General features: G+C 39.1%; 1 protein-coding gene across 2 annotated transcripts in view; it reads right to left on the bottom strand.

Moving 5' to 3' along the window:
• Positions 1 to 12,255, bottom strand: part of MYOM1 (myomesin 1) — a 130,404-nt gene extending 118,149 nt beyond the window's left edge. Inside the window, exons 1-2 of one of the 2 annotated variants that reach the window (XM_079108287.1) lie at positions 12,075 to 12,255; positions 7,556 to 7,896 (exon numbers count right to left, since the gene is read on the bottom strand). In XM_079108287.1, coding sequence (XP_078964413.1) covers positions 7,556 to 7,872 — 317 coding nt within the window. In that variant the 5' untranslated portion in view covers positions 7,873 to 7,896; positions 12,075 to 12,255. The remainder of the gene's footprint in view (positions 1 to 7,555; positions 7,897 to 12,074) is intronic. The other variant, XM_079108286.1, reaches the window with a different exon arrangement.
• Between the last annotated feature and the right edge of the window lie 3,000 nt (positions 12,256 to 15,255).

Genomic DNA, 15,255 nt, shown 5'->3' with positions numbered 1-15,255 from the left:
AACATTTCACCTCTGAGCACAGGGAGGTAACCCCTTTGCCCTTCCTCTGCCTTTGGCTGACTCACTGTATTCCCTCTCTATGAAAAGACTGCCTTCCTTCTCCAGCATAATTTACCTACCTAGGAAAGATGAATGCCATTCTGGAAGTAGCTTACATCATCTAAACCTAATTTAATTTGCAACAGAATTTTTCAAATAGTATTTTCAATGTGGAGTAGAGCACAGGAAGCAGAGAATGAATCACTTCTTCTTGGGCCTCAATTTTCCTATCTGTGGAAAGGAGGGATTTGAATATTAGATGAACTTTTGGTCCTCTCTTGCTTTGACATCCATAGTTCTACAGATCATAAATGACTAATTATATGAAACTGGTATTACCAGGAGTGAGACTCCTGGTAATAAACAAGCCACGGTTTATAGCAGTGAGAACAGAAGAGGGAGATTGATACTTGGTGAGGAATAATACTCTTGGATTTAGGATTTGTTTGTGAGATCCAGAACATAACTCAATTACCTTTAAAAGAACTCTGGCTTTTCTGCTTTTTGTTAGATTTTTCTCTGACCTTCTACTATATAGAATGTAATATCATTTTATGGTACTTAAGAACAAGAATACTTAAAAAGGACTTCAGAATGTTTTATTGATTTTTGTTATCCAAAACTACGGTTCTCCTGATAGGTAATTATTAAAATTTTATTTAGAGACAAGGTTATAAGACCATTTCTAGAGGGAAAAAAGTAAGAATTTAGTTCATTTCTGTTGCTATAACAAAACACTGCAGATTGGGGAATTTATAAAGAAAAAACATTTATTTAGCTCACAGTTCTGAAGACTAGAAGTTCACAATCAAGTAGCTACATCTAACAAGTACCTTGTGTTGTGTAATAACAAGGTGAAAAAGTGGAAGGGCAAATGGGTGAATGCAAAAGGACAAAACAGGAGGGGTACCCTTGATTTGTAACAATTTGTTCTCAAGAAACATAATCGGGGCCTGCAATTTCTTCATGAAGGCAAACCCTTGCGTCCCAAACATCTCTTAAAGGTCCCACCACTTCTCAACACTATTACATTGGCAACCAGATTTCAACATGAGTTTTAGAGGGAACAAACCACATCTAAACCACAGCAAATACAAACCTTGGTATAGCGATAACTTTCCAAGCAACTTTCATTCCTATTACAGCCTATTGATTCAATATTTATTTTATTATAATTCAGATTCAGCCACTTCAATCTACAGATGGACCTGAATCTCCATATAACTATGGCTATTTCAGGATGGTTTTCTTACTAAATACCAGAAACACGCCAACAATGGAATAACGAATTTCTTAAGCATGATGTAGAGCCTTTGTGAATGGACAATGAGGAATGGTTTCACTGGATACTAAGGAGCTCTGTGAGACATCTGATGGGATGAAGAATTCAGCAATAACTAATACATCCAAAAATCTGGCCGCAGCTCACCACGTTCTCTCTCACTGAACATCAGGCTGTGGCTGGGCCACAGCAGTAGCCTCCTAATTTGGTGGCTTGCTTCTGTGTCTACCTTGACAGTGTATTTTCCCTACACGGCCACAGTGATCCTATTATAACTTGAAGATTGAATGGGTCATGTCACTTCCCTGCTCAAAGCTCTGTCACGGCTCTCCCCTTGAACTCAGAATAAAAACTCTTAGTCAGGCATGGAGCCCACACCTACAATCCTAGTGGTTTGGGAGGCCGAGGCTGGACGTTCACAAGTTTAAGGAGGTTAGCCTCAGCAACTTAGATCCTGATCTCAAAAAAAGAAAAAAGAAAAGAAAAGGAAAAAGAAAGAGAAAGAAATAAAGGAAAAGAAAAGGAAAATTTGGGGGATGTAGCTCAGAGGTAAAGTGTCCCTGGTTTCAATTCCCAGTATCCGCCACCCAAAAAGAAAATCATTACAGTGTCCCACAAGGCCCCATCTGGCACCTTACTATATCATCTCCATCTACTCTGTCCATCACTCCCCGCTTCCCGCACATTGACCTCAAGGCCACTCCTTACCATAAGGTCTTGCAGTGGCTGTTCCTGATGCCTGGGGGTGCCTTTCCAAACTTCTGGCTACTCCCTAAGGTACTTCATAGCTTTACTCAGACATCACTTTCTCTGTAAGGCTGACCACCCCGATTTGAAATGCCACGCTGCACCCTCCCTCCACACAGCTGCTGTTGTCCCACCCTGTTTTCACTGCTTCCATAACATTTATTACCCACTCACCTCAGATATAATTCACTTCAGTGCAATATAAAGTATTTTGTGATTTATCCCAGTCACTTAGAGCAGAGCTTAGCAGCCAGGAGGCACTTAGTAAATATTTATTGAATGAATGAATAATGCCTCAACCTTACTGAGTATTCCCAGGGAGCCAGCCACTACACTAAGCATCTTACATGATTATCTCTTTTAATCACAACACAAAGGACAAGCATTTTCCTCATTTTATAGATAAAGAAATTGAGAGGTTAACTAGCTTATCTAAAGCCATAAGCCTCGATGCAAGTAAGCATAGTCCTATCTGACCCCAAAGACCGTCCACATCCCATTAAGTTATAATGTCTGAAAATGGATGCGCAGAAAATCAATGCTAATGTTAATAGCTGAGGTCAGGATACAAAAATGTCCACACCGGGTTTCTTTGGTAACCTTTTGAAACCATGTTGAGGTGGGACACGGAACAAGTTTTCAGATCCCCCTTGGGCCGTGTTGTGTTTAGTGGAAATTTGTCTGAATTAGAACAAGTTTGAATGGTAGCATAGTCTTTGCAAACTCCAGTAGTTTCAAAAGAGGCAACACGCAGTGGGAATTGCTCAGTGTAACACGAGTGTTGGCGAAGAGCCTGATTTAAAGTTAGGAAGTTGTGGGAAGGTCACTCAAGCCTTGGTGTTCTCATCCCCAAACTGGTTTTGTGTAGAGTCCCTTGTACATCTGCTCACTGATTCTAAATGGTGAGTTAGAGTCTATAAAGGCCCAGGCTTGGCATTTATAAATGCCCCTTGAGTGTTCTTTTTTGGCATTTGTGTCCTTTCACCTATTGTTCCCTGCTCTAAATCTTGGTTCTGTCGGTGCTCGATGGCTTTTCTACAAAAGGGCCATACACAAGGAAGCACCATACAAAACTGTATATTGATGCTTACAGAAAAATCTGGTAGCTGGATGTAGTGGTGCACACTTAGAGTCCCAGCTACCTGGGAAGCAAAAGCAGGAGGATCACTTGAACTAGGAGTTCAGGACCAGCCTGGGTAATAATTGGAAGGAAGGAAGGAAGGAAGGAAGAAAGGAAGGAAAGAGAGAGAGAGAGAGAGAGAGAGACAGAGAGAGAGAGAGAGAGAGAGAGAGAGAGAGAGAGAGAGAGAGAGAGAAAGAGAGAGAGAGAAAGAAAGAAAGAAAGAAAGAAAGAAAGAAAGAAAGAAAGAAAGAAAGAAAGAAAGAAAGAAAGAAAGAGAGGAAGAGGGAGGGAGGAAGGAAGGAAGAGAGAAAGAAGAGGAAACAAAGTCTGGTGGCAGAGTGGTCAGAGGTAGCTGCTGACTATAATTGGCATCAGGTACCTGTGGAAAAGGCAGGCACTTGGGTAATATGGGGTTCAGATTAGTAATCTGTTACTTCTTACATAATGAAGAAAAGTCATTTAATCTCCAATTTTCTCATTTGTTAAATGAGGTTGATAATTGCTCCTTCTCTGAATTGCTGTAAAGACTCAGTGAAAAGGATGAAAATACCAAATTGCATCATATGGGCTGAATTTTAATCTGTTTGGAATGAGAGAATTAAATGTCTACCATTACCGTGGAGTGTTGAGGGTAACTCCAAATCTTCCCAACTCTGTGGTGGTGTTCTCTGCTTTTAAAAATTCATTCCTATTTATTAAGTACAACAAAATATTCCTTTAATGATTTCCCTCTTAATATCTGATTCAGCTTACTCATAAGAATGGAAGGTACCTTGCTTCTACCATACCACATTCTCTATGAACATCTGCCTGTTTTATCCCAGATCCTCATACTAATGGCATTAGGAAAGTGGTCTTCAGGTCACACATTGGGCTGTCTGGAATTTATATTCAGACTTCTTATAGCAGTGGCTCTAAGCCTTGTCAGGTCATGGAATTTTCTAAGAATGCAATGAAAGTGACAATTCCTCTCTCCAGAAAAATTCTCATCCACACATAATTTTGCACCTAAATTCAGACCGTCCAACACTCTGTTGAAATCCATTCATGGACAGAGGTTAAGTAGCCTTGCCTAATGGTGAAAAGTGGTCATGAATACCATTGCTCCTTCAATCTCTGATAACATTTGTTGATTATTAGTATAAAATAATAATCTCGCCATCCTTAGAGATTTTGTGCTTTCTTTACCATAGACTTTTTTCCCCCTATGATCAAGAAAAAAGAGTGAGTCTTCCATAATTTATAACCCGTGGATCAGAACGTAGTCAGGAACCAATCTGTTCTACAACCACATTGACACCGAGTAAGTCATTGTTCCTAAGACTCACTAAGGTCATCCAAGCCCTGAGTGCTTGTAAATCTCCATAGTTTCCACTTTAACACTGGGCATCTAACTACAAAGCAGAGGCTAAAAATAGACCAAGGCTATGCTTATATCCACTCCACAGAGGTGCATTTCCAGCTCCGGAGGACTTAATCAACAGCACTGTTCACAAGCCAAAGGGATATTTCATTTAGCAGGAAAAAAAATCATTTCATTTTGAACAAGCTTAAATACAACTGAAAGGAATTATGAAGACTTCAAAGTCTTCAAAGAATATTACCTGCACCTGTTAGTTTGATGCCTAAAAAAAGAAAGACAAAAATACCTCCAGGATTAGGTTGGCCTTTTACATTGCATGATATAAAGGGAAAAAGACATCGCTGGCTTGTGCGGCGTCCCTTACTCATTTCTAGCGCAACGTGAAGAAAATCGAGTTGTTCAAACACAGCAAGCCATTAATGAATACCCACCTACCTATGTAAATATACACATAGTAGGAAGGAGTAAGATACAACATAGAAAATGATTACAATTCCATTTCTTATAGAAAGTTTTCTATCTAAGACTCTTTATATCTAATATAGAGCAAATGATTTCTGAATATTCTCAATCCTTTATGTAATACAAATATCATCCTTTATGTAATACATCAGATTATGAAAAAATATGAATATTATACATGTGGTTAAATAAAGGACATATAAAATTAAAATAATTTAAACATAAAATCCAGCAATAGCACTGAAGAAATAAGGATCACTTAAAAATACAAGTTCACGCCAGGTGTGGTGGCTCAGGCCTGTAATCCCACAGTTTGGGAGGCTGTGGTAGGAGGATTGTAAGTTCAAGAACAGCCTCAACAATTTAGTGAGGTCCTAAGCAACTTAGCAAGACCCTCAAAATAAAAAATGAAAATGACTGGGTAGGTAGCTCAGTGGTTAGTCTCTAGTACAATCTCTAGTACAAAAAGAAAGGAAATATAGAACATACAATTTACAAAATTCTGCAGAATCTTCCACATCGGAGAAATGAAATAACTACATAAAAAGTTATGTTAACAATTGCATGATAACAAAAATACCCATCTTCTATAGACCCAGCACCGACAGTGCAGGAAATGGATATTGAAGATGTAAATCCTCTGCCATTACAAGACAGCTGCTTTCCTAATTCAGGTTCTTGAACATATCTATGGAACATTTTTGCAGGAGAACAAAATGATACTGTCACATACACATGGTGTTAATTCCTTCCAACTTTTCTTTGGAAGGCAGTTCCTCTGAAGCAAGTGCTAAAAGAAATGAATTCACCTCAGCAACAATATTTCCATATTTGCAGCCAACATGAGATCCTTATGAATATCCCATGGCAGACTATGACCTATGAAAGTGAGATTGCAAAACGATCCTGGTTCCATTTTAAATGGAATTTCAGAATGTTGCCATCATACATTCCAGGTAAACCCCAGAAGACTCTGGCTCTGTTACCGAACCTAGCAGACGCTCCCAGGAGGCCACTGTCACTGATGAAATGACAGCTGTAGATCAGGTGCTCCTCAAACCCAACAGGAATTTAAGAATTTCTGTTCTTGGAAATCTTCATGTCTACTCATACAAATCACTACTATTTCCTCAAAAACTTGAGATGCCCAGAGATAAGCACTTTTTCCAGTTGCTTTACCAGATATTTTATGGACTTAAATTTTGGAAGACTTAAAATGATACCGTATTTGTAACAAAAAAATGCCACTACGCCAGATGCTTTGGAGAAGAGGATTAGAGGCAGCAGGTGGTTATTGACCACATAGTCCAGAAATGATTACGTTTTTGGAGATCAGCAATTCTTTTTGTAGGCTAAAGATAGACTTTTAATTTTAAAAAATCACATGTATCTTGCAAGTGTTTTTTTTTTTTTTTTTTTCAGTCCCCAGGAAATAGTTTATTCTGAATAGTAATAAAAATAAAAAGTGTTTTGGACTCAGCAAACAAATATCTACCCAACATTCATTGGGCTAGACCAACAGACACAGATAAGTCAACTGCAGAATTAACAAGAAAGGACATTTCTCTCAGGGCTGCTGCTGTAGCATAGTGTCATGGTAAACTCTTCCTCTGAGTGACTGTAGATGCACTGTGGAACTTTCTTCTCTGCTATCAAAGACTTGGTGAGTCTGTTGTTTAAGATTACATGAGTAAGAATGAAGCATCTCACTCTTGCCCAAAGGATCTCAGTTGGTTTGTTGACCCAGAAAATCAGCCTCTGCTCTCCCCTCAGGTAAAGCGCTCCAACTAAAGGTTTCTGGGTACAACAGCTCACATTGATCTTAACCTAATCGTTTCCAAAGAAATGAGATCTTGGGGTTGCTCAGCAAACCAGATCTGCATCTACACTCCACTTTCCCTAAATTTCTAAAACAACTCTTTGTTCTTGTCTGTAGTCTCTCAAGTTGTGGGGGTCAATAAATTTACTTTTGTTACAATACAGGTCTGTTTCTATTGTTTTTAGGCTGACTGAGATAAGGCCAAGTTTTTTGTTTAATAAAACGCTCCAGCTAAAGAAAATTCTTGCTGCTTGAATAATAGCTTGGGATTTTGATTATTGGCTTTCTTAGGCTGAAAAAAACAGAATCCATCTCTGCCATAATTTAGTCCTCTGTGACCTGCGAATTTTAACTTCTACACTGGCTTCTCATCTAAGCAAAAACCTTTTGAGAGCCAGGAAACCTGCTGTGAGTGTTGAAATGATATTTCCTGGCTCTACTGCTGCTAAAGTAACCTGTGGCAAAATTTCCCTGCTTCTAGAAATATCACAGCTGGAAACTCCAGCAAGACTGGCCAATAGAACTATAAACCTCTTCATGAATCTCAAAGAGACAATAATGGGAAATAGGGTGTAGACAGGGGTCTCAGATCTCCTCAAACCTATTCTTTCTCCACACTTGGTTTAAAAGGAGGGTCGCTAAGGAAAAAGGGAAAGTGATTTGGGAGGATTCATGGGTCACAGGCCTCTCCCTGCGGTCGGAAGGCTGCTCAAGACATACCCGTGGGAGTAGCCGTACTCGTAGGCTGAGGCGGCCTTCCGGCTGACTTCGGACCCGAGGGAGGACTGTGAGGCTCCCAGGCTGTAGGCCTGCGAGGCCTGCTGCTGGTAGGAGGAGGTGGACGCCTGACTGATGGCCTCTGACTCCTGGCGGTGAGCAGCGGAGGATCGGCTGCTGTAGGCCGTGGAGCCATGGGTGTAGATGGCAGATCGCTTCTTCTCCTGCTGGTAGTGGCTCATGGTGGTGCGAAGGTCCTTGTTGCGGTAGCTGAGATCATAGTGCTGGTGGGACTTCTGATAAAAAGGTAGAGACATCATGTGTCCTTGAGGGGAGTAGGTGACCTACAAGAGGACAGCGATTCTTGAGTGAGTTATTAAGGAACAAAGTCCACTGACCAAGTCATCCAAACCGATGTGTAAGAATTCATACACTTACCTCTCTAAAGGGTAAATGGAAAAGGATGTGAGGTTCAGTCTAACGAATTACTCAGTAAACTCTCACATAACCGTGTGTCCCTTCCTGTCATGTGACTTCCCTTTTCTTTATATCTAGAAGAGCCTGACAGGGTTTCTTGACCCTTGCTATTGAGTTTTTTCCTCCAGCTCTCTGTAATGCACGTTTCTAAAATTTTTGGCATTTGTTCTGATGGGGGCTTCATTTGGGAGAATATGTAAAGATGGAGCATCATGTGGTATTCATTCAACAAATAATTAGTGAACACCCACTATGAGCCTGGAATTACTGTAGCACAAGAAATACAGAGGTGAACAAAAACAAACAAAAAACAAAGTCTCTGCTGTAATAACCTACTCCAGAACTGTATATTCCTTTTTTCATGCTCTTATTAGTGCATTATAGTTATACATAATAGTGAGGTTCATTTTGACATAATCACACATTCATGGAATTTAATTTGCTCTGCTCTGGTCCCCAGCACTTCCTCTTTTCCTCACATCCTCCCACCCTGTTTCCCTTCCTCTACTCGTCTTCCTTCCATTTATTTATTTATTGTTTTTTAATTGGTGTTTTAAAGGTATACATAAGCAGAATTCACTGTGGTATATTCCTATCTGTATACATAGCGTAAGGTTAATTCCACTCTGTAGTTCTTCCCTTTTCTGTTCCTTCGTCCTCTCTTTCAATCCCCTTCATCTATTCCACTGATCTGCCTTTTATTTGGAATTCACCCTCCTGTCACCCCACCCCACTCCTTATTTTGCTCTAGCTTCTTCATGGGAGAAAAACAATTTTGATGCTTGGCTTTCTGAGTCTGGTTTATTTCACTTAGCATGCTGTTCTCCAGTTTCCTCCATTACTGGCAAATGCCATAATTTTGTTCTTATTCATGGCCACATAAAACTCCATTGTATATAAACACCATATTTTCTTTATCTATTCATCTGTTAACTGGCACTTGGGCTGGTTATTGGCTATTGTGAATCGTATTGCTATAAATATTGATGTGCCTATATAGTATGCTGACTTTAGTTCTTTTGGATAAATACCAAGGAGTAGGATAACTGAGTTAGACCTGTAAATTCTATTCGAAGAGGTAGATATTCACGAACATGAGTAAGTATGAGGTATATTAGAATGTGCTAAGAACCACAGAGGAAAAATCAAGCAGGAAAGAGGGATAGATGCAATTTTAAGTAGCCTCATCAGGGATGACTTTGCTGGAAAGTGACATCTGAACATGAGAGTATCTGGGGAAAGAGTGCTCCAGATAAAATACCAGTGCAGAGGTCCTGAGGAAGGGACACACTTATGCTCCAGCCACAAGGCTGCAGGGGATGCTGGAGGAGGAAGAGGCATAGATGGTGTCTGAGAGATGAGGGGCACAAAGGGGGAAGGGCATAGTGTAGGGTACTAAAGACGACAGTAAGGACTTTGCCTTTTATTCTGAAAAACTAAGAAGCCAGTGGAAGGCTCTGAGCAGAGAATGACTCTTGGTGTCCCTGTAAGAAAAGGAAATTAGGGATGGGGTTGTGACTCGGCATGCTGGGGCCCTGGGTTCTATCCTCAGAACCACATTAAAAAAAAAAAAAAAAATATATATATATATATATATATAGAATAAATGTGTCCATCTACAACTAAAAAATATTTATAAAGAAAAGAAAATTAGGACACATGTCTGCACATATAACAATGAGAGGACCATGTGAAACACAGGGAGAAGAGGAGGGCAATCTACAAGACCAGGAGGGGCCTCAGAGAAAATGGACCCTTGCTTACCTTCAGCTTGGATTTCTAGCCTCCAGCATCATAAGAAAAGAAATCTCTGTTGGGTAAGGCAGCCAGTCTGTCGGCCCTAGCACACAAACACAGAGGCCACTGCAATATCCAGGGTAGCAATGACAGTGGTAGCAGTGGAAGTGTGACAAGCGGTCAGACTGTGCAGTTTTGGAAGACAGAAGAAGTAGCATCTGATGAAAGTTCTGAATTAGAGTGTGAAGAGAGGTGATGCCGGATACTTGGAAGACTGAGGTTGTTATTAACTGAGGTGGAGAGGACAAGAAAGCCTTGGTTTGAGTTGGAAGAACAGGAGGTTGGTCTGAGACATTCTGCCTCTGAGATGCCTGCTAGACCTCTAAGGGAGGCCTTATGTGGGACACTGGATATGTGACTTTGGAGTTCCAAGAAGTGGCCCAGGATGAAGACCTGCCTTAGAGAGTAACCAGCAGATAGGTGGTACTGAAAGACCACACAAACAAAAACCAGATGAGAACGACTGTAAATGGAAAGGTAGGTGCTCCTAGGACTGAGTCCTGGAGTTAGGACAAAGTCATGCACAAGCTCTGTCCAATCTTATGAGCACTTCAGAAAGGTAGATCAGAACAAGTATTTGCTCTGGAAGGAATACTAAGGCTTCCAGTCTTCCTACATAAGGAAGTAAGAGAGTCATTCCTCAGGATGCCGGTTGGCATTGTGAACTTGTTACAATTATACTGAAAGTCAAAGATGGAGTTTGCTTAGCACTGGGAGGGGAGACTTCATGTTACATTAGCTTTCTTGAATAATCCATTCGCTGACAGGAGGCCTATCAGCCACATGGACAACACAGAATGAAGTATCAGTTTTACAGATGTCTCCCCTTCCAGTTTTTTAAATGCTTTTGTGCATGTTCTCAAATGTTGTTTTTAAATCTTATAAGAAAAATCCATTTTGGAGTAAGCAGTTTTTTCCAAAACTTGTTTTTCTTAAAAATCTGAAGTAAGGAGGAAATCTTTCTAAAGTTACCATGGTCATATTTAGAAATACTTTTCATTCAAACTATTTTAAAAGTCAGTATGTATTCCCTAGAGAAGAAAATCCTGCAAACTTCACTCCAGAAATATTTGTCTTAGGTCTCAAGGAAGATATCAGTCTACGTGGCATTTCCTAAGAGGAAAAAAATAGCTACTAGCAAGCAACTCTGCTTCAACCCTTAAATAGATTGCTCTTTTCTGTCCTTAAATATACAGAATGATTATCATGAATAATTAATAATTATTAGATGAATTTTGATATCATTCACTACCCAGATGATTTGAAATATTATAATGTTCACAAAATAAAATCTTTGTCTTATCCCAATTCTATTTTCCACTCTATTTTTTATTTCCCCCAGTATATCTATTTTTAAAAATATTTAATAGTCCATGCACCTGGAACATGTATTACAAGTAAACAGGGTTTGACATTAAGTCAACAGAACTGGTTGACCTCTGGAACGAAGGTATAACTTCCTCCTCTTCATCAAGTAGACAAGGATTATCCCCAATGCTGGACAACTAGAGTTTGTTGGCAGGAAAAATAGTTTTGTTTGTCTTCTGTTCCTTTAAAACCTAAATTTTATTTAGGTTTAAATAATTTGGTCATTTAGGAAGAAATACAAAACTCCATAGTTGTAATCTTCATGTGATATTTTTGTGTAGGCATTCCAGGTTGAAAAATGATTAAAATTATTCACAGCAGGTGTTAACTTCAGGATCATTATGTGGGGAATCTATGCACCTCTGAAATACTCGTTAACCATTTTCAAGTTAAGAGAACCATCATGCGCATATACATACATTGCATTGTCAAGAGCAAAAATCACTGGGGATCATAAATTAGTAACCTCCACATTCATCTGCCTCGGTTTGGCCCAGTTTATCACCAGAGAGTACTGTAGGCATTCGGAGAAAGGAAAACACAGGATTTCCTGTCCCTCATCCATTCTAGATTTCAACCAAACTTCTGAACTCTTAACTTGGAAAGAGTAATAAGGGTTGAATCTGAGACAAACATGATCTTATAGTTCTAGGAATGGCAGCTTAATTTAAAAAGAATACAATGATCTGAGAAAATAGCCATGCCAGCCCAGCTGGCACCCTGCGGTTCTGGTTCCCAGAGTTTCACTTTCCTATTTCTTTGCTATTCTGACATCTCTGTGAGAAAACTACTGAGCCGAGCAGAGATTCCTCACACTCTGCAGTGCTGATGGGCACATAAGCTCTCAAGTGCGTTCTCTCTGCCTCGCTGTCACACTTACCAGTTTCCAAAGGAGTAAGGGTGGTGGGTGGAAATATTTCGATGTGGCCGAGGAGCTGGATGAGAGAATGAAAACCCCACCTAGGTTGAATCCAAGAAAAAGTTAAGAGGCAGGGCTACAGACAGGACCCTGGGGGCCGGTTCAAAAATAATGCATGTGGTCAGGCAGCAGAATGTCAGGGCCCCACAGCCAGCCTTTTATGGCCAAGAAGGCAGATAAATATAGCAGCAAATGGGGAGGGTAGTCCCAAACCCAGAGGCGGAGAGGCATAGGCAGGTAGCTGCCTTCCTAATGTGATTACGTTAATACAGCCAATGGTCTGGTCTGATTAAACCAAACATGGGATTTTTATTTGACTATAAGAGCTATGTTCAATATCACTGTAACCCTGGATATCTGAAAGTATAGTGGAAAGAGTGGTTTGTGTTGAGAGCTAAAAATAGGTGTAGTAATCCGATTCTCAAAATGGACTTCATGGAATTTTAATGCCAAGATACAATTCTGGGTGTGCTGTTAATAATAACACGTGTACAATACATTTAAAAGAGGCAGAGTGGAAGGAGGAATTTGAGGCTAACTGGAGGCAAAACAAGAAATGGGTCGTGCATGGTGGCAGTTTTGGCCTCATGATGCAGTCACTGTTTCTCTCATTTCAGGAAAATTTACAAAGTAAGTCAGAGCTCTGGTCTGGATATTTGATTCCCTGCTCATTAACTGAAGCCTTTAGTGAAGAAACTCAATGTTTCATCTTTCCTAAGCTCAGAGAAGGATCAGTCTAACTAACAAGAAATTCTGTTTTTCAGTCAGTGGCTAAAGACTAGGTAGAGCTGGTAGAGCCTGCACTGTGGACTATAATCAGGTCCAGATTCCAGGCCCCGTAACCTCAAGCACCTTCGTTTTTCTGAGTCACAGTTTCTTTCTCTACAAAAAGGGATTATAGTATTCAAGTTATAGGATTGCTATGAAAATTAAATATTCCAATGCAGATAAAGCATTTAGCCTAGTGACTGCCACAGAATGAAGACCCAGTAAATGTCAGCCATTATTGATAGTAATAATATACAAATTCATTATTCAGATAATATATGCTGACCTGTGTTCTGACAAATAATTATATTGACTGAATACAGATCACTTGCATCTATCAAAATATTAGCCACACATAATATACTGTGCATTATAATTACTTACTTTTTTGATTCATTATACACATATGGAGTACAACTTTTCATTTCTTTGGTTGTACACAAAATAGATTCAAACCATTTGTGTAATCATACATGTACATAGGGCAATGATGTTTGTCTCATTCCATTATCTTTCCTTTCCTCCTCCCTCTCCCCACCCCTCATTTATAATTACTTTCTTTTAAAAAATTCCTTTATTTTTTTTCTAGCTCAAATTAATTTTAATTGATACTAAAAACACAAAAATTGTACATATTAATGGGGTACCATGTGATGTTGTAATACACCTATATAATGTACAATGTTTAAATCAGGATAAACATACCTGTATCCTCAAATATTTATCATTTCTTTATGGTAAACACATTCAAAATTCTTTCTTCTAGCCTTTTGAAATGTACAGTATATTATCATTATCTATGGTCACCCTCCCGTGCAATAATAGCATACCAGAACTTCTTACTCCTATCTAACTTGAGTGAGATCATGTGGTACTTGTCTTCCTGTGTCTGGTTTATTTCACTTAACATATTGCTCTCCAGTTACATCCACGTTGTCACAAATGGGCAGAATTTCATACTTTTTAATGGGCAAATAGAATTCCACTGTGAATATGTACCACATTTTCTTCATTCATTCATCATTGGATGCACACTTTGATTGTTTCCATTTCTTGGTTGTAAATTGTAAATTGTGCTCCAGATGTCTCTTCAACATACTGATTTCGTTTTCTTTGGATACATACCCAGTAGTGGGATTACTGAATCATATGGTAGTTCTATTTTAAGTATTTTGAGGAACCTCAATACTTTTTTCCATAATGGCTGTACAAATTTATTTTCCCACCAATTGTGTGTAAGCATCCCTTTTTCTTCACATCATTGCCAGCACTTCCTGTCTTTAATTTTTTTGATAATATATATTCTTGCTGGGATGATATAATTACTTTCTTGATGATAACTACAGTTATATTGTTGAGGACTTACTGGGAAAGGTACTTTATGTACATGATCCCACTGAATTCTCCTAATACCCTGCAAGGTAGGTATCATTAACTCCATTATATAACTGAGGGAACAGAGGCTTTAAGAGATGAAGTCATGGGGTTGGGGGGAAGGGAAAAATAACAGAATGAATCAAACACATTTACCCTATGTAAATGTATGATTACACAAATGGTATGCCTCTACTTCATGTACAAACAGAGAAACAAGTTGTACCCCATTTGTTTACAATAAAAAAATATAATTCCCAATATCAAATTTAAAAAAAAAGAGAGATGAAGTCATTTTGGAGATCAGAGTTGGTGGATGCACTTCATTTAGAAATATTTGGATTCCAAAGTCCAGGCACTTGTTGTCATGTATTGCTATATCCTCTAAGGACATTTTGTTGACAAGAAACTAGCTGTTTTGAAATGGTCTTTCAAGTGCAATATAGGTCTCCACTAGTAACAGAGGGTCAGCTTCTGAGTTACCCAAAGCATGTGAAAGAATCTTTCCACTTAGTTCCTGATCCAGTTTCCTGGTAAAATCCAACCTGGCATTTCTTCATCTACATACTCTCTGGTTAGTCTGCAAATGAACATTTTGGTTGTCTAGAATCCATAGAAGAATGTTTTAAGCTTTATGTTCCCCAAGCATCAGTTTGTTCTCCCAACATCCAATACAGAATGCAGTGACTCTTCTCAAGTTTTATCTCCCAGCCACTGGAATGCCTCCTGGTGAGCTGTTCCTCTAGAGAAAATGGTGTGTTGCTTCAAATCCTCTCAAAGCAGGAAAGAGGAAAAAGAAACACAAATAAGAGGTATAAATCATTTTAGTACTAGCTAATATTTATGTTTGGCATATGCCAGGTAGTATTACTAATTGCTTTACAATATATTATTTGATGATCAAACATGTTAAAACATGATATGAATTAAGAAGCTGATATTTAGAGAGATTAATATTAGTTGTGTTAAGTCACATAACTGGAATGTGACTGGGGATTCA

Source organism: Sciurus vulgaris, assembly GCF_902686455.1.
Source record: "Sciurus vulgaris genome assembly, chromosome: 13".
Classification (NCBI taxonomy): Eukaryota; Metazoa; Chordata; class Mammalia; order Rodentia; family Sciuridae; genus Sciurus; species Sciurus vulgaris.
This window is presented reverse-complemented; position numbering and strand designations above follow the sequence as displayed.